This window comes from Balaenoptera ricei, chromosome 8 (genome assembly GCF_028023285.1).
Source record: "Balaenoptera ricei isolate mBalRic1 chromosome 8, mBalRic1.hap2, whole genome shotgun sequence".
NCBI lineage: Eukaryota > Metazoa > Chordata > Mammalia > Artiodactyla > Balaenopteridae > Balaenoptera > Balaenoptera ricei.
Window position 1 is genome coordinate 9,189,620 of NC_082646.1, and position 25,666 is coordinate 9,215,285.

Below are 25,666 nucleotides of genomic sequence, written 5' to 3' on the forward strand. Positions count from 1 at the left end.
TCATCTCCACAGATTTCTCAGAGGAGAATGGGTGTAAGAAATGAATCCGCAGTGACTGAGTTTCTTCTTTCAGGATTAACTGACCAGCCAGAGCTTCAGCTGCCCCTCTTCTGCCTCTTCTTAGGGATTTATATACTTACGGTGATAGGAAACCTCGGCATGATCTCAATAATCGGATTGAGTTCTCAATTCCACACCCCCATGTACTATTTCCTCAGTAGTTTGTCTTTTTTTGAGATTTCTGCTATTCTGTCATTACCCCCAAAATGCTGGCAGGGTTTTTATGCAGAGATAAAGTTATATCCTATTCTGGATGCATGACCCAGCTGTTTTTCTTCTGTATTTTTCTCATTTCTGAATGCCGGCAGCAATGGCCTATGACAGCTATGTCGCCACCTGCAGCCCCCTTCTCTACAATGTCATCATGTCCCCCAGGGTCTGTTCTCTGCTGGTGGCTGCTGTCTTCCCATTAGGTTTTACTGATGCTGTGATTCATGGTGGTTCTATGTTAAGGTTGACTTTCTGTGAATCAGACATCATTAAACATTATTTCTGTGACATTGTTCCTCTCATTAAACTCTCCTGTTCCAGAACTTATATTGATGAGCTTTTGATTTTTGTCATTGGAGGATTTAACATAGTAGCCACCAGCTTGACAATCATCATTTCATATGCTTTTATCCTCTCCAGCACCCTCCACATCCACTCTAAAGAGGGCCGGTCCAAAGCCTTCAGCACCTGCAGCTCCCACTTGACAGCTGTTCTTATATTTCATGGGTCTCTCATGTCCATGTATCTCACACCTGCTTCCAGCAGTTCACTAACCCAGGAGAAAGCATCCTCAGTATTTTACACCAGCGTGATTCCCATGTTGAATCCCACGATATATAGTTTGAGAAACAAGGAAGTGAAAAATGCACTGATGAAACTCTTAAGAAGAAAAGTATCTTCACAATTAATAAGCTTTTTTAAAAATTTATTGGGGTATAGTTGCTTTACAATGTTGTGTTAGTTTCTGCTGTACAACAAAGTGAATCAGCTATATATATATATATATATATCCCCTACCTCTTGGATCTCCCTCCTACCCCCCAATCCTACCCATATTAAGATTTATTTATGTATTCATAATCATATGTGTGTTTGTTTGCATTTATGCCGAGTCTTTAAAAATAATTTGAAGTGAGGTAAAATTATATATATGTATAATTCTGAATATATATATTATATACATTCAGATTACTAAATACATTCACACACAATAAGATTAATAAAATGTAAAATAACAAGTATAAAAGTGAGAAATAGCAAATATTTTCAACTTAAAGTTCAGTATCATTCTGGGGTTTTAATATCAATTTTTAACCTTTATTTTCCTGAATCTAAGCAAAAAGAAAACAAAATCCTGAAATACTGTATAGTCGTGTGAGAAATAAAAACACACTATATATTTTGATATGACAAAGTCTTTCCTCTTATTTATCTCACTCAAAAGAGACTTCTTTAATGGAAATCTGTATAGGAAACATTGAACAGTATGGTAGAAATCATTACAACAACTTTATAATAAATGTGGAAGAATTTTAATTTTAATAATTGGCTTATTAAAGGCCAATGTTTGATTTAACATTAAGTGCAATTTAATGAAGAAGATACAGCAAAAGGCTAAACTAATACAGTCCCAGTATTTGACCTCAGGTGATCAAAGGATAAGACTTAGAGTATCTACGTTAGGAGATTATACTTTTACAGACTTATCTAAACACCTTGTTTTTTCCTGTGTGACCAGTACATATGCAGTATTTTACAACTTTATGTTTATTTCTTTTGAGTTGGTTTTTCACTCTAGGTTGTAAACTAGGTGCCTTTAATTTCTTCCTTATAAAATGTTTTGAATTAAACATAATGAAAAAGTTTATAGTTTTCAATAATAAACTCTTACACAATAAACCAAGATAATGCACTGTATGGGGAAGGCAATGTATAGAATTTCTAATCTTTTAAATTTGTTAAGGTGTGTTTTATGGTCCAGAATGTAGTCTATCTTGAAGAATGTTCCATGTGAACCTCAGAAGAATGTGTATTTTTCTGTTTGGGGATGAAGTAATCTATAGATGTCAATTATATCCAGTTGATTAATGGTGCTATGGAATCCAACTATATACTTTTTCCCCACCTGCTGGATTTCTTCATTTCTGATAGAGGGCTGTTGAATTCTTCAACTATAATAGTGGATTCATCTGTTTCTCCTTGCAGTTCTATCGGTTTCTGCCTCACATATTTTCACACTCTGCTGTTGTCAGTAGGCACATACACAATAGAAATTGTTATGTCTTCTTTCAGATTGACCCCTTTATCATTATATAAAGCTCATCTTTATCTTGTCACTGTTGGTTGCAATATCCTGTATATTGGATCAAATTGTTAATTGTATTATTCAAATGTTATTCTTTTTTAAATTTTATTTATTTATTTATTTATTTATTTATTTATTTATTTATTTATTTAGGCCGTGTTGGGTCTTTGTTGCTGCACGCGGGCTTTCTCTAGTTGCAGTGAGCGGGGGCTACTCTTCGTTGTGGTGTGCGCGCTTCTCATTGTGGTGGCTTCTCTTGTTGCGGAGCACGGGGTCTAGACGCCCAGGCTTCAGTGGTTGTGGCATGTGGGCTCAGTAGTTGTTGCCCGCAGGCTCAGTAGCTGTGGCTCACAGGCTCTAGAGTGCAGGCTCATTAGTTGTGGCATACGGGCTTAGATGCTCCACGGCATGTGGGATCGTCCTGGACCGGGCTCAAACCTGTGTCTCCTGCATTGGCAGGCGGATTGTTAACCACTGCACCACCACGGAAGCCCAATATATTTATTTTTGCTCTAGGTGACAGGCTTCAGTAGTTGCAGCACACAGGCTCAATAGTTGTGGCTCGTGGGCTCTAGAGCACAGGCGCAATAATTGTGGTGCACGGGCTTAGTTGCTCCTCGGCACGTGGGATCTTCCCGGACCAGGGATCGAACCTGACTCCCCTGAATTGGCAGGTGGATTCTTAACCACTGTGCAACCAGGGAAGTCCCAAATCTTATTTACTCTTACTAATTGTTTTGCCTGCTTTCTATTTCTTAAGAGATCATTTATCTCTTAAGTATAATTAAACCTCCCATTACAAATATGAATTTGTCTCTTTCTCCTACTAGTACTGTCAGAATTTGCTTTATATATTCTGAAGTCATAGTTTTGGTAGGTACAGATTTAGAATTGTTGTATTTTAGACTATCCCAGTTTAGCTCTGGCAACTTCTTGTCATAAAGTCTACTTTGATATTAATATAGCTACACTTACTTTTTTTCCTTAGAGTTTGCATTATGTATCTTTTTCAATTCTTTCACATTCAACATGCCTGTGCCCTTATATTTAAGGTCTCTTGTAGCAGTGTATAGTTGGGATTTGTATCTAGTCTGAAAATTTTAATTAGAAAATTCAACATATTTACATGTAATATCAATACATATTGGCGTATCTATGTCCTTAACTCCATTTCACATTATTATTATCCTGAGTTTTTATTATAAATATATTTAAAACTTTATGAAATCATTATTATTATTTTCTAAGTCTAAATTAATTCACATTGCCCACATATTTAAATTGTATGTTGTTCTTAATTTCTTTCTATCAATACATATCTAAATTTCTTCTATGTTAATAACAATCTTTACTATTTATTTTTCATGTAGACGTGCTGACAATAAACACTTTCAGGTTATTTTTTACTTGAAAATACTTCTATTTCATCTTTTTTTGATGGATTTTTTTTTTCTGGACTTAGATTCTAGGTTGGCAGTTGATTTTTCCTCTTCCCCCAAGCATTAGCCTATTAGTCAATTTGGTTATGTTATGCCACATTAGCTAACAACCTCCCACATTTTAATGGCTAACAAAAAATAAGAAGATTTATTTCTCAACCACATTGTATGTTAATGGCTCCCTATCTGCTTCTCTGCCCCACACATGTTCTCATTCTGGATTCAGACTAAAGCAGCAGCCCCTACCAGGGACGTGCCATTTTTGTGACAGAAGGAATAGAACAATATCTCAAACTTTAGCTCAAGCATTGAGCACTTCAGGTCCACTCATATGCCATTTTCTAAAGCATGTCACATGGCCAGTGTGACAATGGGAGGTATAAGTGAAGATACGTAATCATCTTATAAAGAAAAGGGGTATATAATAAATGAGAACAATAACGCAATCTACCAAAGTTGATTTGTGTTTCACTGTGTTTGCAGTTCTCTTTTCTTTGCCTTTATTTTTCAATCACTATTTCTGCTTCTATTTTACATGTGTCTCCAGGAATCAAAATGTAACTGGATTTTTTAAAACTAATCCAACAGTTTTTGACTTTTAATAGGTAAAAATGTCAAAGTTTCTAGACTTTCAGAGGGAAACTGATGAGTCCCAGAAACTAAGTTTGCGATGTTGAGCTAAATGGAGCAGACTAGAGCCACAATACAAAAAAATAAAACAAAAACGTGCAGGAGTCCACTGTCCGAGAGTAATGCCACCTGTACTCTCTATTCCATGTCTGGCCACTTTGGAGGGTCTTTACACCCTATCTTTTGGAGATTACATTTGATCAATCTAGAAAATGTCTGTGTTCACTTAGTGGCACCTAACATCACTCCAACTCACAACCTAAGGATTTTTAGGCTAACTTAAGGATTAGGTATAAACTAAGAAAATAAATGAAGACAAAGTCACCTTTTACAGGTCATGGCAAGAAATGAAGAATTTTTCTACATTTTAACAGAGAAAGAAGGGAAAGATTATCATTTCCAGAGCATTAAGTCTGACATAATTTGGTCAGTTATTTGGGAAAATCAAAAGTTTTCCTTTTTTTGGCGGGGGTGGGGGCCATGCGATTGAACCTGGGCCACGGCAGTGAAAGCCTGGAATCCTAACCACTAGGCCACCAGGAAACTCCCTCAAAAGTTTTCTATGTTTCAGTTTCTCTAAAAGTCTAAAGCAGACCACCAAGTTTTTATTAATTGAATAAAGCAAAACACATGGTGTAATTCCCCTGGAGTCCTAAACATGTCTATTTGGCATCTCCAACTAAATTTGTAATTGTGATTGTTTTTCAGGGTTAAAACTCTTTGATTACAATAATAGTAGTTAACCTCTTTACCTCATGTTCCCAAGAGTCATTCTCAATTAAATCCTTAAGAGCAAGCAAGAGCTTCAAGTATCGCATTTTACTCATGGCCTATTTTCATAGCAAAAAGGACACATCACATCCTAGATACACAAAGAAGAAGTAGAAGTTCAAAGTTCCATTTATCTTATAAAGGATTTGGAGTTTCAGATTAAACACATGAAAACAACTGGTAAGCTGATTCCAAGTCAGTGTAATGGATTTTGTGACAGAGCTGAACAAAGATATAATAGGCCATCCACAGTAAGTCTCTCAGGCTAGAAAAATATTTGGGAAGAATGTTTATATTTAGCCCTTGATGAGCTACATGATCCTAAATATCCCTTCCAATGCTAAGATTTTTCTGAATCTAAAATATTCCAGTTACTCAATTATTCAAAGTAGTAAGAACAACATTTCCAAATGTGGAACATAGCAGTGAGAGTAACATTTTCGCATTGAGTAAACTAGAGAACTGAGTCCTGGTTCAGTTTTATGTGACTTATTTACTCATTTAGACCATAACCAGAGCCTCTCTGACCTTTTTTCCCTCTCTGCAAAAGTGGGAATAAGAGTCCATATTGTGACTATCGCTAAAGAATGCAAGTCTTTGGAGTCAGATAGACCTGGAATTTAATCTGGCTTTGCCACACACTAGTTATGTGACTTTAGGTAAATTATTTAAGTTCCATAAATTTCTAATTTTTCACAAGCAAAATGTAGATCACAATACCTACTCCCTACTTCAAAAGGTTATCGAATTTATATGTATGAAGTAGCAGAGCCTTGAAACGGATTAAAACAGCTACTGACACAACTGCAAGGAAAATATGATAAATTCAAAATCATTTATAGGGATGCTTTAATATTCATCTATCAGAAACTAATAGATCAAAACAAAAGGTGGTATGGAAACAAACAGTACAAACCTAAAAATCAGCAAGGAAATTTTGCATCTAAGAAATAGGTGATACACTTTCTTTTCTAATGCCATCCAGATTTTTAAAGCACTTAACAAAGTGCCTGGCTAATAATGACCAAGAACTCAATGTACGTTAAGTACATAGTATCACAGCTATTAATTGAAACCTAAACATAGAAACCGAAGCCTTTTGAGAAGATGAGAAGAGTGACTTCATCTGTACAGGCTTGAGGCCAGTATTGGGACCAACCGGTGTAAGTTACTGGGAAAAAAGGTTTTACCTCAAGTTAATAAAGAATTTCTAAAGGTTGGAGATGATCTAATATGAAATAAGATACATGAATAAGCAGTCTGTTTTCCACAACTGAAAGATTCTAAGTATAGATAGCTTGACTTTTTTGGACAGGAAAATGTGGTAGATTTGGAAAGATGGCCCCTGGATTGTGAAATTTTCCAAGAAATCCAAGTCAGAGCAAGAAAATTGCTCATCACGCAGCATTTAGAAGGAATCAAACATACAATTCTGAAAAATTAACGTTCTTTTTATATTTAAGTATGCAGAATACATGCTGAGAATTGTGGGGTCAGTTTTGAATTGCCCACAAGGTATAGGAATATTTTCCATTTTATTATATGGTAAAAGCATATGCTGGAAACAGTGTGGCTTGCAAGGTCAAATAGCCTTAGGATCTTTACACTATCAAAGATTTTACTGTGGACAGAAGTCAAGCAGGTGCAGTACAGATCTGTGTTATCACATCTCTACTGCGTATTAATATTTTCACATTTTTATTACTCATGGAGATGGAGTTGACAATATTTTTTCCTCCATATTTTATCCTTACAGGTGCCACCTTCACTTCCATCCACCCTTATCCCAGTCTTATTTATTTTGGTTTTTTTTTAGCAAAATATTTATTGAACGGCTACTTTGTGCCAAGTACTGTGTTAGTTGTTTGCTGATAAGAACTTACCTCGTTTCAACCCTCACTATCATCCTGAGTGGAAGATATTTATGGCATTTCCATTTATAAGTGAGAAAACTGAAGTCACATCTAGAACAGAAATAGAACTCGTACTACAGGCCTCCAACTGCAAACACACTCACCACTATATAGTGTTGCTCGGCTTATCCATAAAATTAAAGTGAGAAATTATTTGGCTTTTTAAACATTCGTCCACAATTTCAGATACTTAAGGTAATATCTTGTGAGAGGGGTTCAGAGTAATTTATATATATATGAATTGATCCCTGGAAATAAAAGGAAATGGAAACCTCATATGCTACAATTCAGTAAGGATACTGAAACCTGGAATTTAAAAGAGATATTAAGAGAGAAAATATTTAATTATTTTCCAGTTTCACTCAGTTACCTGCTCCATCTACAGTCCAATCAGCAGGGAACAAGTTTGATTAGCAAAAGGAGTAGTGACATATCAATATGAACCATTAAAATAACTTTGAAAGAGGTATACCTTCATAACTACGAAGAAAATCATATAATTAAGCTATATATGCCTTTAATGAATTGTCCAGTAAACAATGTCTTGTTCAGCTTGTTACACATACACATAAATGTTTTAGAAGTTTTAAAATTATAAAGTAAGTCATTTCTTTGCTTTTAAATCATTGCCAGCTGGAGGTTAGGATGTTTAAAACAAGCAAAACAAACAAAAAAAGCTGTGTTCAGAGAATAAAGGGGAGATGAACATTTAATCTCATTTAATGATATAGGCATGTATTGACAATGGAACAAGAAGAAAGCAAGTGGAGTATTTTCCCAAGAAGAAAATGGCACAAGAAATGATGTACAATAAATAGTTGAGGGCTTCCCTGGTGGCGCAGTGGTTGAGAATCTGCCTGCCAATGCAGGGGACACGGGTTCGAGCCCTGGTCTGGGAAGATCCCACATGCCGTGGAGCAACTAGGCCCGTGAGCCACAATTACTGAGCCTGCGCGTCTGGAGCCTGTGCTCCGCAACAAGAGAGGCCGCGATAGTGAGAGGCCCGCGCACCGCAATGAAGGGTGGCCCCCGCTTGCCGCAACTGGAGAAAGCCCTCGCACAGAAACGAAAACCCAACACAGCCATAAATAAATAAATAAAATTTAAAATAAATAAATAAATAAATAAATAGTTGAGAGGTTTGGTGGATATCAGGAAGCACTTGCATATAAGCCAGAATCCAAAAAATGGTTCCAACTAAAACAAACAGTTGAAGTCAGGCAGAAAGGAACAGTGAATCTGAATGTTGGATAATCAATAAACTGAATGGCCTGGTATTGCAGTTTTCTACATTTAATTAGATAATGTTGAATGCAATTAATAAACTACGCATTTCTAATTACCCATCCTTGTATAGATTGTGCTCCAAAATTTTTTCACAAAATAGTAAACCAGCTTTTTTCTCTAAATAATTTATGTGACACATGATGGGCTAAAGGGGTGATGGGCTAATGGCTTAAAGTTCCAAGAGAAGACATTTCCTTCTAATTCTAATAAAGGGAAATCTTCCATTTCTGTATGTGGTATAATGTGAAAATTTTGAAGATTGCCCTGAATAATTTTTATAGAACCACAAACTCTCAGAAATTTAAAGGCCACTTAGTCCAGTATTCCAGTATGGTTGTTAAACCATCACTAAATTATTAGTATTTACTTTGCTGCTGCTATTGTTACATATTTTTAATCGCTTGTGCACAGGATTAGAACAATTATAACCTTTGATTCATAATAAATTTTGACCTTTGGTCCATTCATGACTTTCTTTTATTTTACTGTTTGTTTATTGTTTTTAATAATAAAATCTGTTATCCTACCACTAACCCAAGAACTAGAACATTTATTAATAAATTACAGCTACCTATATGCTCTTACTTCATCCCATCTCCTGTTTCTTTACATAACCACAATAAATTTTCTCATCTCCTGTTTATATACTGTTTTATCATAAATACAAATATTCTAAACAATAGATGGTTTCATTTTAATTATATTACGACTCTATATGGTCTTCTGGAACTTGCTTCCCCCCGTCCAGCTTAATTAAGGTAAAAATGTGATGGTTTTATATATGTATACATTGTGAAATGATTACCACAATCAAGTTAATTAACATATTCATCATCTCACATTATTACCTTTGTGTATATGTGTGTGTGATGAGAACACTTGAGATTTACTCTCAGGAAATTTAAAGAATACAATACATTATTATTAACAATAGTCACCATGCTGTACATTAGGGGTCTTCAGAGCTTATTCATCTTATAACAGAAAGTTTGTACCATTTGATCAGTATCTCCACTTACCTCCATCCCTCCTGGCCTCTGGTATTCACCATTCTATTCTCTGTTACTATGAGTTCAACTTTTTTTCCCCCCTGGCTTATTTCACTTAGCATAATGTCCTCCAGGTTCATCTACATTGTCACAAATGGCAGGATTCCCCTTTTTTTTTAAGGCTGAATAGTAAATTCCATTGTGTATGTATATATATAGTTTTCTTTATCTATTCATCTATTGATGGACACATATCATGACACAAAGATGTTTCTATATCTTGGCTACTGTGAATAATGCTACAATGAACATGGGAATGCAGATATCTATTCTAAATAGTAATTTCATTTCCTTCAGATAAACATCCAGAAGTAGAATTGCTGGATTATATAATAATTCTACTTTCAGTTTTTGAGAAACATCCATACTGTTTTCCATAATGGCTGTACCAATTTACATTCCCACCAACAGTGTACAAGAGTTCCCTTCAGAAAGCCAAAAGATAACAAATGTTGGTGAGGATGTGGAGAAAATGGACTTGCTATTTTTACTCAAACTTAAGTTATTGGAAGTTATCCATTTTTTCACCTGTAGCTGTAACTCACTCATCTTTTTTCATTACAGTTATATTTCATTGTGAAAAGATTCTTATTTATTCTTTCTCTGTCAGAGGGCATTTAAGTTGTTTTCACTTTTTTGCTACCATAATCACTCATGCTCTGAATAATTGTGCATATGTTTCCTAGTGCAGATGCATGCACAAGTTTCTCTTGAGTGTATTGGTGGGTTCTAGAGTTGGTAGTTGTTCAACTTTACAAAATAATGGCAACCTTTTTCCCAAACTGACTTTCATTTTACACATGCATCAGCAATAACTAAGATTCTGTTGATACATATATTCTCTGACAAATCTCTGGTATTTTCAAAATTCCTGTTTTTAGACAATTGAATGGATGTGAATTGGTATCTCATGGTGGTTTTGATATGTACCTGTTAACTAATAAGATGAGCATCTCTTCTTATGTTTACTGTTGTGTTTCTGTGAGTTTCTATTCATAATTTTTGCTGATTTTTCTGTTGGGTTGTTTGTATTTCTGTTATTGATTTTTAAGGATCTGGAGTTTACTCTCTATTTTACACAAAGATATTGTGGCATTATTTTATTCTTTTTTATGGCTGAGTAGTATTCCATGGTATATATATACCATGTCTTTTTTTATTCATTTATTATCATACTAAGTGAAGTAAGTCAGACAAAAAAAGACAAATATCATATGATATCACATATATGTGGAATCTAAAATATGATAGAAATGAACTTATTTACAAAACGAAAACAGACTCACAGACATAGAAAACAAACTTATGGTTGCCAAAGGGGAAAGGGGAAAGGATAAATTAGGAGTTTGGGATTAGCAGATACAAACTACTATATATAAAAAATAAACAACAAGGTCCTACTGTATAGCACAGGTAACTATAGTCAATATCTTGTAATAACTTATAATGGAAAAGAACATGAAAAAGAATATATATATATGTATAACTGAATCACTCTGCTGTACACTCAAAACTAACACAACATTGTAAATCAACTACACTTCAATTAAAAAAACAAAAAAAAGATATTGTATCTTGCCCAACTGGATGTTTGTCTTTTTTGTTTTCCATCAGGTCCTTTTGAATAGTAAGAATTCTTAATTTTAAAATATCTGAATTTATTAATATTAGTTCTTATGGTTAAGACTTCTTTCATTTTAAAAGGAAACTATAGAATTTCAGAAATATGTCAGTTTATATGTCTTTCTGTTTAATTTTTGCTTTTATATTTAAATCTATAGTCCAGCTGAAATTGATATTTGTGTAGGTAATAACCCAATTTTATTGCATGTATTTTTCCACCTTCCCTGTTTTTCAATACTTATTTTTCCACTGGTTTGCTATGCATAGCAATCACATATCAAAGTCCTCTATTTTCCATAGGTCTGTTTTATGAGCTTTCTATTCTCTGGTCAATTTGTCTATCACTGCACAAATACTACACATTCTTAATTATAATCACTTTATTATTATTAATATGTGATAGTGTAAATCTTCTTTCCTATACAGTGTAGATTAAAGTGGTGATAGTGGACATCCTTACCTAATCCTGAGTTTCAATACTTCTAATGTATCCTCATTTCAAATAGTATTTTTGATAGATACTTTACAGCAAGTCAAATATAATAAGTTCATTTCTATTTCTATCTTCTACTTGTGTTTATCATTAATGTGTATTGAAATTTATTAAATACTTTATCTGTCAGTTGAGATGATAATGTGGTTTGTCCTTGAATCTGTCAATATGACAAAATATTTATAGAAATTTTAATGTTAAATTATCCTTGTATCCCTGGGATAAACAAACGCATACACACTGTTGATTTTGATTTGCTATTTCTTTATAGAGAATATTTGCATGTAGTCATGAATAAACTAGGGCTGTAATTTCCCTTTTTTTCCCATATTTATCTGGTTTTAATCTTAATGTTATTACTGACTTCATAGAATAAGTTGAAGAATATCTCTTTTTTCAATTTTCTCAGTTTGTTATGACATTGCAATAATTTGTTCCATAAAAAGTTCAGGAGAATTCACTTGTGAAATCATGTGGACCTTGTGTTGTCTTTATGATAAGATTTTAATCACTTCTTTGATTCCTTCAATAGTCTTAAGACTATTCAGGCCTTTGAATTTCCTTCAGTCTATTGTGATAAGAATGTAATTTATCCATTTTTTCTCAACTTTCAAATGAGATGGCATATAGTTGGTAATATAGTCTCATTAACTGTTTAATGTTTTCCTTATTCTATTATTCATTCTCAATATAATGTAATTTTGCTTTCTCTCTCTTCTTTTTTGTCCCTTGATGAATCTCACTGGTAATTTGTCTTTTCAGAAAACCAATTTTGGCTGTACTAATCATTTCTTTTTTATCCTTGTTTTCCCATTTTAATTGATTTCTCCTTTAATCTATGTTTGCTTTCATCTACATTTTTTATTTTCCTAATTTTTTTCTAAACTTTTCTAATTGTCAACCTTTCTTTTATAAATGAACTTTCTAGGTCTATAAAGGTCACTCATAGAATCATTTTCCTATATCCCACAAATTTTGATATGTACCATTCAGTTCTGTTTTCCATTTCCATTGTGATTTCCTTTTTGATCCATGAATTATCTGGGAGAGTATTTTTCATTTCCAAATATATGGATATTTTAATACATCATTTGATTATTAATTAATTAATTGTGTTGGGCTCTGAGAACACATTTTTTGCTACCTAGTCAAAGTTTCTTGAGGCATGTTGTATGGCAAAGTATGAAATGTTTTTAAATCTTTCATACATATTTAACAAGGGTATATATTCTCTACCATATAAGTGAAGAATTCCATAAAAGCCCAATAATATATTAAGTTTCTTTACTGTGCTACTCATATTATCTGTATGCTTTAAAAGTTTTTGAATGAGAGTTTTATTGAAATCTTGCACTATGATGATAGTGCTGAAGCTGTTTTCTAGGTAAATGCATGTTTAGAATTGTAATAAGTTGTGATGAATTAAAACTTTTTTTTATCATAGAGTGGCTCTGTCAATCCCTGATGATGCTTTTTGTCTTAATTTCTATTTTGCCAGTGATTAGCATAGCCATGTTTGCTTTCTTTGGGGTTAGTGTGTGTTCGGAGATATCTTTTTTTTTTAAATCCTTTGAATTTCAAAGTTTTCATGTTCTTACCTTCTATATGTGTCTCTTGCAAATACAATACAGCTGGAATTATTTTTTAATATATTACAGTATCTATCTTTAACTAAGGAATTTAGTCCCTTTTTTGCAAAAATTGATATATTTGAACTGGTTTCTATGTCTTACTTTTTATTTTTATTTGTTTCAATATTCTGTGTTTCTTTCTCCATTTTTTAATTAATTGTGTTGACTTTTTTTTTTATAAATTTACTTTTTTATTTATTTATTTTTGGCTGCGTTGGGTCTTCGTTCCTGTGCATGGGCTTTCTCTAGTTGCGGCGAGCGGGGGCTACTCTTCGTTGCAGTGCGCGGGCTTCTCATTGTGGTGTCTTCTCTTGTTGCGGAGCATGGGCTGTAGGCGGGAGTGCTTCAGTAGTTGTGACACGCAAGCTCAGTACTTGTGGCTCGTGGGCTCTAGAGCGCAGGCTCAGTAGTTGTGGTGCACAGGCTTAATTGCTCCGCGGCATGTGGGATCTTCCTGGACCAGGGCTCGAACCCGTGTCCACTGCATTGGCAGGTGGATTCTTAACCACTGCACCACCAGGGAAGCCCTAATTGTGTTGATTGTTGGTATTTATTTATATTTTTGTTATAGTTGAGTTTTGTTTCTCTTATAACATTTTTTCCTGTCTACAAATTTGGAAATTATGCTCTATTTCTATTCTTTCAGTGAGTACCCTAAAAAAATTTATCAAGTTTATTTAACTTAAAATCTAAAATGAAACAATATTTCATCCCCTCTTGTATCATTTGGTTTGGAAGCTCCAATTATTCCTCTCCACTCTCACATTCTATTGTCATCCTAGCTTAACTTCACAAATTCAACACTATTATGACTTTTTACAAAGAATTTTCATTTAGATTTATGTACATGTTCACCATTTTATTTTTTATTATTTCTTTCTACATATTAAATTATCTTAAAATTATTTTCTTTGTTCTTGAATTGTATTTTTTAGAAATTACTTTGCAGCTGGTCCCTTGGTAATAAATTCCTGAAGTTTTTGTCTGTAATACATTTATTTTACAATGGAAGATCATCTTACTAGATACACAATTCTGAGATGGCAGTCATTTACTCACCACACTTTAAAGATATTATTTAACTAATTTTTGGCTTCCTTTGCTGCTGTTGAGAAACCGACAGTCATTTTAACTGCTGTTCCTATATAAGTGATCTTCCCTTTCTGGTTGTTTTCCATATTCTCCCTTGGGTGTCCTGAATCTGTTTCCCTTTAAATACTGCCCCACCTTCACTGCCTCTGTTCTCTCTCCTGAAGGATACAAACTATGTATATAAATGTTCCCATGCCTTTCATTTCTTTGAACATTGTCTCATATTTTCAATGTCTATCTCTCTTTGCTTCATTAAAGATTATCCTGGATTACCCAGGTGGTTCTATTGTATTTACAAGTGTCACATGAGAGAGGTAGAGGCAGATTTTACCGCACAAAAGAAGGTAATGTGATCTTGGAAGCAGAGATTTAAAGATGCTATGCTGCTGGCTTTGAAGTTGGAGGAAGGGGCCATAAGCCAAGGACTGCACATCTCAAAGCTGGAAAAAGCAAAGAAATGGATTCTTTCTACCCTAGAGCTCTTGGCATGGCCCAGCGACACCCAGGTTTAGGCCCAGTAAAACTGACTTTGGATTTCTGTCTTCTAGAGCTATAATAGAATACATTAGTGTTATTTTAAGCCACCAAGCTTGTGGTAAGTTCCTACAGCATCACAGCAAACTAGTACATACCTGATTCATGTTTCTCTGTCTGCAGACTCTTTCCACTTCTCTGTGTACATGGAAGGTAATGGTTGCTTCAGTCATTCACAGATATATGTATATTTCAATCATAGATATATATTCAATATATATACAAGTATATATATTGGATACATTTAAATATTTGAGATATACATTATTTATATCAACATTTATTTTAAATTATCAGAGTTCTAAATCCAAATTCCTGGAAAGAGGATCTGATTCGTCCAATTGGAGAGAGGTGTCTTCCCTGATTCACTTATTTGTAAGAGGAAGGGTTTGGCAAGAGGTAAACTGCCCTCTGTCAACACAGCCACTGAGCAGGTGCTATGGGGACAAGCATCTAAAAAGAGAGCTTAGGAACAGGGAGAAGACAAGAGGCATCTCAAAGATCAAAATAGGTCATTACCAGTGTGGTCATTGACCGTCTAGCTATGTAGACAAAGATGAAGACCTTAAGAACTGGCAGGGAACCCATCATGGGAGAGCAGGTAGAGAAAGTACCATCTTCAGAATGGATTCAGAATATTATAAAAGAACATTGTCCAAAAAAAAAAAAAAAGAATGTTGTCCGTCAAAAGATAGAGCAGTGGACAAATGTTTAAAGGTCAAAAAAACGTAGAACAGGGAATTCCCTGGCGGTTCAGTGGTTAGGACTCCATGCATTCACTGCCAAGGGCCTGGGTTCAATCCTGCAAGCTGTGGCGAATGGCCAAAAAAAAAAAGAACAATATCACCAGAAATGAAGCATTCACATAATTTTCTGCTCTGTATTCATAATCAGACATTAATTAAGATGGGATTTTGAAAGTTTGTGTCCTATTGAGGCCATAACAAAATAAGCAGCTAAAAAAATACAGATTTATTATCTTACTGTTCTGTAGGTCAAGAGTCCAATACAGGTCTCACCAGGCTGCAGACTGCATTCATTTCGAGGGGCTCTAGGGGACAATCCATTGCCTTCTCATTTGGGTTGTTGACAGAATTCATTTCCTTGAAGTTTAGGACCAAGGCCCTGTTATGTTGCTGGCTATCAGCCAAGGGCCAGTCCCAGTTTCTAGAAGGTGCTGCAGTGCTTGGCTCATGGCCCCCCTTCCTCCACCTTCAAAGCCAACAACAGGGGGGCAAGTCTCTCATGTTTCACATGTCTCCTCCTCCTTCTGCCATCCCCTCTCTGACTCAGATGGAAAAAGTTCTTCCTTTTTAAGGACTCATTTGATTGGCCTGAGCCCACCCAGAGAATCCACAATAATACCACCAACTCAAGGTCCACATCCTGAATTACTTGTGTAAAGTGCCTTTTGCAAGTAAAGTAGCATACAGCTGACCCTCCGCATCCTCGTGTTCCACATCCGCTGATTCAACCAACTATCAATCAAAAACATTTGGAAAAATTAAATTCCAGAGATTTCCAAAAGGCAAAATAAATTTGCCATGAGCTGGCAACTATTTACATAGCATTTACATTGTATTAGGTTTTATAAGTAACCTAGAGATGATATAAAGTTTCAAGAGGATGTGCACAGGTTTATAGGCAAATACTATGTCATTTTATATGAGGGACCTAGACCCAAATCCCCTTGAATACCAAGGGAGAAGTGTATTCACAGATTCAGGGGATTAGGACAAGGCTATCTTTAGGTGCCATTATTCTGTTTACCATGTTAAATTGCTAGTGTTAAAGATGCAAGAATGTAAAAGTAAAGAACCAAACACGGTATGTTTTTTTAAAGCCAATGCTAAATCCTAAACGCTCTGTCTTTCATCACTTGCAACCAGAAGAATTTACAAGTCTCTTATGAAAGATTAGTGAAAAGCAGCAAAATATCTGGCAAATTCATATTTTAATAGTTATGTTTGTTTTTATTTAAATCATTGTTAGGTAAAATTTTATAAATTCATGTTGACCAATATTTGAGAGAAACTTTATCTGTAAATTTTTGATCACCTTCTAATTGATTCATCTTTTATGCTTTTGAAAAAAATTAATTTATATGGAAAATAGCAATTTCATATAATGCTATTTTAACTGAGACGTTAAATCAGAAAACCAAGAGTAAATACATGTAAGAGATAACCTGAATGAAGCTTGGGAACCATTTCTTGTAATTCTGCTTGTATCCTAATTCACTGGTAAATCCATTATCGTGATTTAATCTGAATTGTTATTAAAACAGAATGATTTTGCAACAAAAAAATCATTGTTAGGTGAAGATAAATATAGTTAACACTTTGTGCTGTTTTAACTTCTTAATGAATCCCCATGTTACTCAAAAGTCCCATTCTGAGATCATTAATGCAGGAAAGAAAGTCCTCAACAAATAAGGTAATTTAAACATGACTCAGGTATCCAAGTAGGGCTGGCCCCAGGTTGGACCAGCCTTGAAACTGAAGGTACAAAAAGACTTCATAAACTCTTAAAAATGGTATAAATATACTGCTGTTTGTTGATCATTATTATGATGATGACCAACATTGTTATAATAGCAGATAATGATGTTTGTTTAATCAATGTAATGATAGATTGATTCTAATTAGTTCAGTTAATTGGAGAATGGGAGCTACTTGTCCCAAATTTGAGGACAGCTAGAGAATTCTTCACTCTTCCTGTTCTCACCTATGACCAGATGTTCAAACTATTGTTTTTCATATCAGAGATGGAAGGGGGAATATACCAAAATAACTTGTAGGCATTTTAAACAATATCTACTTATTAGATAAATTATATCCTCCAAATATGGATGAAGGGCATCCAACCAGAGAGCCACTGTTGTACGTAATGAGTTCATTGACCCTTCTGCTTACCAGCTAATTCTCACATATTCCTTCCTCCCAACTCAGTTGTAACAAATTATTCGGTAAGAATAACCATGAACATACGTCCCATTACATGACAAGGATTCTAAGGACTACAGTAAAATGTGGCAAATAATTTATTTGGAGTTTATCAAGAGCTTAACACAGTTACTCCCATCAGTCTTCTCGTGCCCTTGGAATGGGATTTACACTATTGGCTCCCAGATTTTCAGGCCTTGAGACTTGGAGTGGAATCACACCACCAACTTTCCTGGGTCTCCGGCTTGCAGATGGCAGAATGTGAGACTTAACCTCCATAATCACATGAGCCAGTTCTTCATAACATATATATATGTGTGCATATATATATATGAATTAGAAAATGGAACTTGAGGAAGGTCTTCTGAAAAAAACTAAAGGAATATTCTTCTATGGCCACATCCCTTCTCTTGCATGGCAGAAAATATGTGACAATTATTGTGTTGATACATATTTTAAATTTTTTAAAGTAATATAGGGCTGTCTTTCCAATAAGCAGCCTGCAAAAATACCACTTTGGGGATGAAGTTAACCTCACAAATGAAAGGCTCTAATTAGACATCCATCAAGAGAAGACTGCCTAGATCCTGGTTAATTAAAAACGGCATGAAAAGGGTGATGATAGATGGAGTATCTACCAAAATTTTACATTAAGTGATCCCAATGCTCTACCAACTCCTCAAACTTGTAAAAGGACCACAATGGATTCACTCAGTTTATGTTAGCTTTGGTAAGTTTCTAAATGGGGAAAAATAGATAATTCCTTCAGCGCTAGTGCCGATTAAAATGGTGAAAGGCAAAAGAGGGGTTATGAATCTGAGTGACAGGAGGACCAAGGTCTCAAAAAGGCACAAAAGTCTCAAAAAGGCACAAAGGCACAAGGTCTCAAAAAGGCACAAGGTCTCAAGGCACAAAACCCAGCAGAAGACTGGAGCCAGTTTGCATTAGTGAAACAGCCTGGTGAAGAAGGTTTGCTGGGATTGTGGACACTGGTATACAATGTACTGCCATATATTAATGTAATAACGAAAAGTTAAAGGATAATGAAGTAGAGGGATATGGTGATATGATTGTAAAAATCAGGATTTAAAGTAGGCATTTTTGCTGTAGTTTTCAATTAATCTTTATTATAAGACATGAAAGTAGTAAGAGGCACCCTGAGAGTCCTCAGCGTTCCAGTCCTAATCCTCTCTGTCTCCATTATGTCCTAGCAACCCAGTTTACTCTTGGGAATTGGGGTCAGTACTCCAGCCAGTAGTAAACCTTTATTTTACCCAAGTGCTCAGTTGCATAAGGAGTTCGGAATGGCCAGGTGGCAGTTCAGTCTTCCAATTCAGTGGAACCACTGCTGTGTCTCATGGTGGAAACATTCTCTCCTTGGGGTCTAAGACCTCCTAACCAGCAGAGCTCAGAGTTTCCAAGATGAGAAATAAAAATTCTGTGAGTGTGTTATTAGAAGTAAAGTGAGATCATCACTACCACTTCTACCCCTTGATTACCAGCCCCTTGTATTCTGGTTTTGGGGGAGACAGTATCACACAATAGTTGGTTCAAAGACTATGTTAAGTTTTTCAAGACAGAATCTTAAGCTTTCAGGTTGTTGTCTCCCAACAAGTGCTGTAACTGAGCTGTCAGTAACCTGTACACTCTTCAGCTGGACCAGCCATTTCTAGGCGATAGGATATGAGGTGATACCAGTTAAGTACATGGCCATGAGTCTATTGCTACACTTTTTTTTTTTTTTTTTCTTTGCTGTAAGTGAAGTGTTGTGCTCCCCAGTCTTGTTTGCTCTTGTTTCCTCTTCCTCCCACTGGTGAAGTGGAGAGTCCTGCTCTAGAGTTCTGGGGATGGCTGAACACAAGACACTCGATACTGGATGGATAAGATGGACGATACTTTATTAATCACATATGTTCACAGCCCAGGGAGGAGAACACAGCATGCCCTGTGGGACCGCACAGGGGCTGCATTCAGAAGCAGAGTCAACAACTGCTCAGCTGGCAGAGAACTGAAGCTGGTTAGGTTGACGACCTGGTGGGATCCAGGTGGTCCGGCTGTTATGGGAACTAGCCAGGTGGGAGACTCTCCTGCTATGGGAGAGCATGTCTGGCAAAAGCAGGGGAGCTCACAGTTAGGCCTTCGGGGCCCTGTGAGGCTCAAAGATGTTAAGACAGCACAAAATTTTAGGACTTACAATACGTCTCCCCAGTGGTACTTGAGGTATATTTTAAAATAATGCCCAGAGGCTCTTGTTGTTATTTCAGCTCCATTTTAGAGGTGTTCATTCCACTGCAGCGACTTATTCTCAGTATCTCTCTCTCTGTCTCTTTGTCTCTCTCTCTCACTCTCTATCCTTCTCCCTCTCCTTCTCGTTTCCTTTCTCTCTTTGTAGAAATACATATACTTGTAGAAATACGTATTTTTTATATTTTCACGCAGAAAAAATATTTTTTAATATTATTTATATTTTAGGAAGAAAGGTTGATAAGGAGAAAATGGGGTCATCCATCGGCTGGTGGGCTGGATGAGGCCATGGAGTAAATGTATAGAAACAAAGAACTGTAGAATTGGGAGATTATGGTCCGAGATTGGTATCTTGGAGTTTGGGATTTCAGAGATTGAGTAATTCAATGTAATGGCAAAATCCAGTTATAAAAATGGAGGAATGCAGGTGATACTCATTGATAGTAAGATTAAGACATTCAAAACTTAGCATCTTTTATAACTCTATTTATATAGATAATAAAGTTTCCCATAATGATTGAAATTCTTAGGAAGAAGTAGGAGACCATGAACCACTGAAAAAGTCTTTACTAAATGTATCTCCAGTGATTTTCATGTTTTCAAATTCAATAAAAACTCCCCCAACATTGTCTTAATGTTATGCTCTATGGCAGTTGTTTATTTCTTTCTTGAAACTCAGCTGGGCACTAAATGACGTAACCAAGGAAAACTTACAAGATTGTATAATATAAGCCTTGGAGAATTTTTATCCAAAACCAAAAGAGAGTGGAAATTGGGAACAAAATAACACCATCCTTAAGAGCAAATAAGAATGAGCCTGTCCCTCCAGCCATGCATCCCTCACCCTTGGGGACAGGGAAAGGAGGAGGCACATGCTCACTTGAAAGAGACTCAGTGGAATCAGCGTCCTCAAGTGAAAGTCAGATTTATGTTAAGATGAAAGGTACAGCGTTTTTAGTTCGGAGGAGAATTTTTTTTAAATTCTTATTTAAAAAATATGTACGTATTAGAGAATAAAGTTAAAGTTTATAGCAAGCTTGTGACTGTGAGAGATAAGTCAGGAGGATGGAATAACAGTTGAACTGGGCTGAGTTCAGTATAAGGGCTTACGTTTCTGAACAAGGACAGGACAGGGATGAGAAACATAATGGAATTTACTATGGCTATATTTTCACCTGGAATTTTTTTTTTAAATCTGTGCTGGTACAGACAGAGGTACTACGTGTTATCTGAAACTCTAGAATATTCATTGTTGGAGAATATTTCCTATTGTATCAATAACTTAAGTGGGATGAAAAGTTTTCTGTTTTTAACTTCTTTGTTGATTTTTTTAAGTATTCTTTTTCCTTTAAATGGATAAAGCAAAATACCTGAGGAAATCCCCCAAGGAGCCCCTAACAGGTCTGTTACATCTTCTAAAACTTTGTAATTGTGATTAGGTAGTTCAGAACCAACATTCTTTTATAACAGTATTAATTAACTTCGTTTGACCCATATTCCCAAGAGCTGTTCCCCTCTAAATCTCTAAGGCAAATAAGCCTGTGCAAAAAATATAGTTCATCCACTGAGGAAAAAAATCATACAAAAAAAGGAAGCTTTACTTTATAGAGAAATGGAAAGGGATAACTTTTTTCTTTTTTAATTCAAGTCATCTTTAATCTGGTGATGTAGAGCATTCAAGACCATTTGGTAAAAGCGCCAATGGAAAGATTAATATTCTAGTAACCATGAAGGTGGAATGAAATACCAAAAACTGTACTGAGCTCCCTTCACTGGCCATCCCTTGGTGAGGATGCTCGAAGGATTCTGCCTCAGATGCGTCTAGATGAGTTAATTGTATGAAATTCTATATCTAAAATAGCCGAGTTACTAAATACTTAATTAACCAAAGAGACAAAATATAGCCTTCTTGCGTGGGGAAAAATACTTGAGAATTGAGAATCAATGTTTTTTTCCCGGATGAATTTCTTAAGTGGAGTTCGAGATGATCTACTCTAATACAGCTTTGACTGATTTAGTCCTGCAACGTTGTCAAGCCACTTAACACAACTACCACATTCTCTATCTGCAGAAACAGACTGGAATTTGAGTTGTGCTGAAATCACTGGGATGTTATGGGACAAAGAGGATTTCCAGATCGTAGAGGTGTTTGACGGCTGTTGGAGTGGAAAAGGTCAGTATTTGGTCCCTAAGGAAAGTGCATGAATGTGTATTTGGAAGTTACAAAGACAGAGTTTTCCACTCCAAACAAGAGCTTTTTATTTAGCCAGTGCGAAAGCAGGGTAGTCATTTCCCAATCACTGGAGTCATCCAAGCAATGGCTGGGTGGGTATGTGGCGAGAATACTAATCAGAAGGACTCACATTAGGGTGAGATGGTTCGGTGACCTAGTAAGGTTTATTTTATCTTTGAGAGATATTTCTATGAGCTAGAAATAGGAATAGAAATGGCCAAAAATTTTTATCAATGTACAATGCTTAGAAGTAATTCATGCACACAGAATAATCAAAGTTTGAGCCTCTTACTGTATCTGCACGTTAAAAACATGTTAGGAGAATTTTAAATCATCTGTTCAACTGCCGAGATGTAAGTATACTTTTTCACATGTTTTGTTTACTAATATATCACTTTCATTAAATTTATTTCTCTGTGTATAGTCTTTCTGATCTGTCAATATACTTAGTGGGGTCAGATGTCAACCTGGGGGGATTCAGATTAAGTACACATTAAAAATATCCCTCAGTTACAAATTAAACTTTTCATAACTTATTGATATTTACTCAGATAAGAAACAAGTAGTTCTAAGTGTTCATCTCCTTTAAGTCCATCCCAGTCTTTTCTGAATGGAACCATATTTTTTTAACAAGAATCTGTTAAATTTTTTTTTTTAATCATAGCATATTAGGTAGATGTTATTGGTATCTTCATTTTATGAGTATTCTTTTTTTTTTTTTTGGATGGGCAGTTAATTGAACCCAGTGTTCATATTTTATTTATTTATTTATTTATGACTGTGTTGGGTCTTCGTTTCTGTGCGAGGGCTTTCTCTAGTTGTGGCAAGCGGGGGCCACTCTTCATCGCGGTGCGCGGGTCTCTCACCATCGTGGCCTCTCTTGTTGCGGAGCACAGGCTCCAGATGCGCAGGCTCAGTAATTGTGGCTCATGGGCCCAGTTGCTCCGTGGCATGTGGGATCTTCCCAGACCAGGGCTCGATCCCGTGTCCCCTGCATTGGCAGGCAGACTCTCAACCACTGCGCCACCAGGGAAGCCCGAATTTGTTAAATATTGTCACACATATGATTTAATTTAAACCTCACAGCAGCTCATTTTGAATGTTATAATTACCCTCATTTCTCAGATGAAGAAACTATGACTCGGTTGAAGACTTTAATCTAATATAATGAAGATGAAAGTGATATAAACTGGGACTGGAACTCAGTTTTTCTAACTTCTCACATTAGTTAATGCTTGAATCTTAACATGTGAAATATCATTTGCCAGTTGAATGACCTCGTGGAAATAGTAATATAAAATACACACAAAAATGGCATCAGAAAGCCTCTCACAGAAAGTTCATATGAGATTTCAAGTGCTATTACATTTGTATACATAGCCATGAGCAGCCATTTCTGTGGAGTCATTTACAGAGTCATTTGGGAGGCTGTTTACTAGAATAAAAGAAGTTAGAATATTTGAGGTGGGGAAGAATGTTGGAAAAGTAACTGGTAGCAGGACTCCAAGACAATGAATGGACCTTATAAAGGTGTAATCCAACATTCTAATTTTTCAGACACGAAAATTGAAGTTCAGAACATAAAAGGAGGGCTTCCCTGGTGGCGCAGTGGTTGAGAATCTGCCTGCCAATGCAGGGGACACGGGTTCGAGCCCTGGTCTGGGAAGATCCCACATGCCGCGGAGCAACTAGGCCTGTGAGCCACAACTACTGAGCCTGCGCCTCTGGAGCCTGTGCTCCGCAACAAGAGAGGCCGCGATAGAGAGAGGCCCGCGGACCGCGATGAAGAGTGGCCCCCGCTTGCCACACCTAGAGAAAGCTCTCGCACAGAAATGAAAACCCAACACAGCCATAAATAAATAAATAAATACTTAAAAAAAAAAAAGAAGTTGAGCTTCTTTGTCATTAACAAAAAAAAAAAAAAGAAGAACATAAAAGGAGACTTTAAGAAAAGCACATCAGCTTAATCTTGTTAAACCCATCAGCTACCCAGCTTTAGGTATGATGTGGAACTATTTATTACCTCAGAAAAAGAACCCATGAAAGCAATCTGTAAGTGATTTTGCATTATCAGAGGCTCTCGTAGGGCAAAACCTTTCTTGTATTTTTATATTATGATAGAAATAGTGAGAACAAATATGCTATTGGAAATAAGAGAATTCTAAGGAATAGTAAGATAGCTGCACAAAGACATATGAGCAAGAATATTTATTTGAGCATTATCTATATAAGCAAGAAATGTTGATCATCTAAATTACCAACACTAAGCAACTGGCTAAATACATCACAGTCGCATCCATAGAATTGAGCTATATGACCCTTAATAATGATTGTGTAAAGGAAACTCTGGGAGGTGTTAGGTGTGTCTGTGAGCGTGATTGTGATGATGATCTCCTGGGTATTTGCATATGTCCAGACTCATCAAATGGTACACATTAAAGATGTGCAGTTCTTTGTATATCAATTATACCTCGAAAAGTTGTTTTTAAGAAATGATTGTGTAGATTTCTAGTTATTGACATGGAAAGATGATTATTATAAAAAAGAAAAGAAAGAAAAAGCTGGTTACAAAATAATATGTTAGTAATTTATTCTAGATACATATGTATGTAATTAGTACTTTGAAACAGCCTGGAAATGTATACACCAAACTGTTGTCCTGTATCTCTAACTAGTTTAACTACAGATTATAAATTTTTTCCATTTGCATTTTCTGATTTTTTGCACTGAAAAATGTGTTTTTGTAATAGGAAAAACTTCAAATAAGAAACGAAATAAGAAGGCAAACTTTTTATCTTGAAGAAGGGGTCAGAGAGGAGGTGGGAGGAGGGAAATGAGAGGATTAGCTGTAACTTATTTATTAAGGAGCTAAGTAAAATCTAGACAGAGAAAGCACTGAGGTCAGAGTTCAAGAATGGGTAGTTTTAACCTGAAATGGGGAAATCTATGCAAAAGAACCATTTCTCAGATAGTAGGCGAAAGTACAACTTGGATGATGTTGATGTACAGTTTTATGATTTCAACTGATCAAGTAAATAAAGTAAGCTGAATTACCTCTACTTTACCTTTCTGTGTGTAATTTGTGAATTTTATTACATCGTATAATGTCCTCTTAAATAATCAGCCAGATATACAGTGTACATATTACATACTTCATAGAACATGCAGGAAGTAGGATTTGGACACAGGACCTAACCTGATAACAAAATATTCATGATTTCCTTTTGATGTATCATCTAAAGTGATTAATAGGAACCATGAACCATTGTTCCTTTTCGACATTCCTGGTCTATTTCCATAGGTCTTTGCCTGCAAGGAGAAGACTTTAAAAATTGGGAGACTCTGGTGATCAGCAAATATTGGAAAAAAGAAATCAACCTTTACCTCTTACTAATGGCAGGTCACCAGTGTCAACCGCCACAGTGA

General features: G+C 35.6%; 1 protein-coding gene across 1 annotated transcript; it reads left to right on the top strand.

Moving 5' to 3' along the window:
• LOC132369548 (olfactory receptor 8D4) lies at positions 1-25,666 on the top strand. The gene is given in 5 exon segments (XM_059929227.1): positions 1-234; positions 237-360; positions 363-962; positions 22,079-22,180; positions 25,542-25,666. Coding segments are annotated over 5 exon segments (1,158 nt in total). The 5' UTR covers positions 1-27.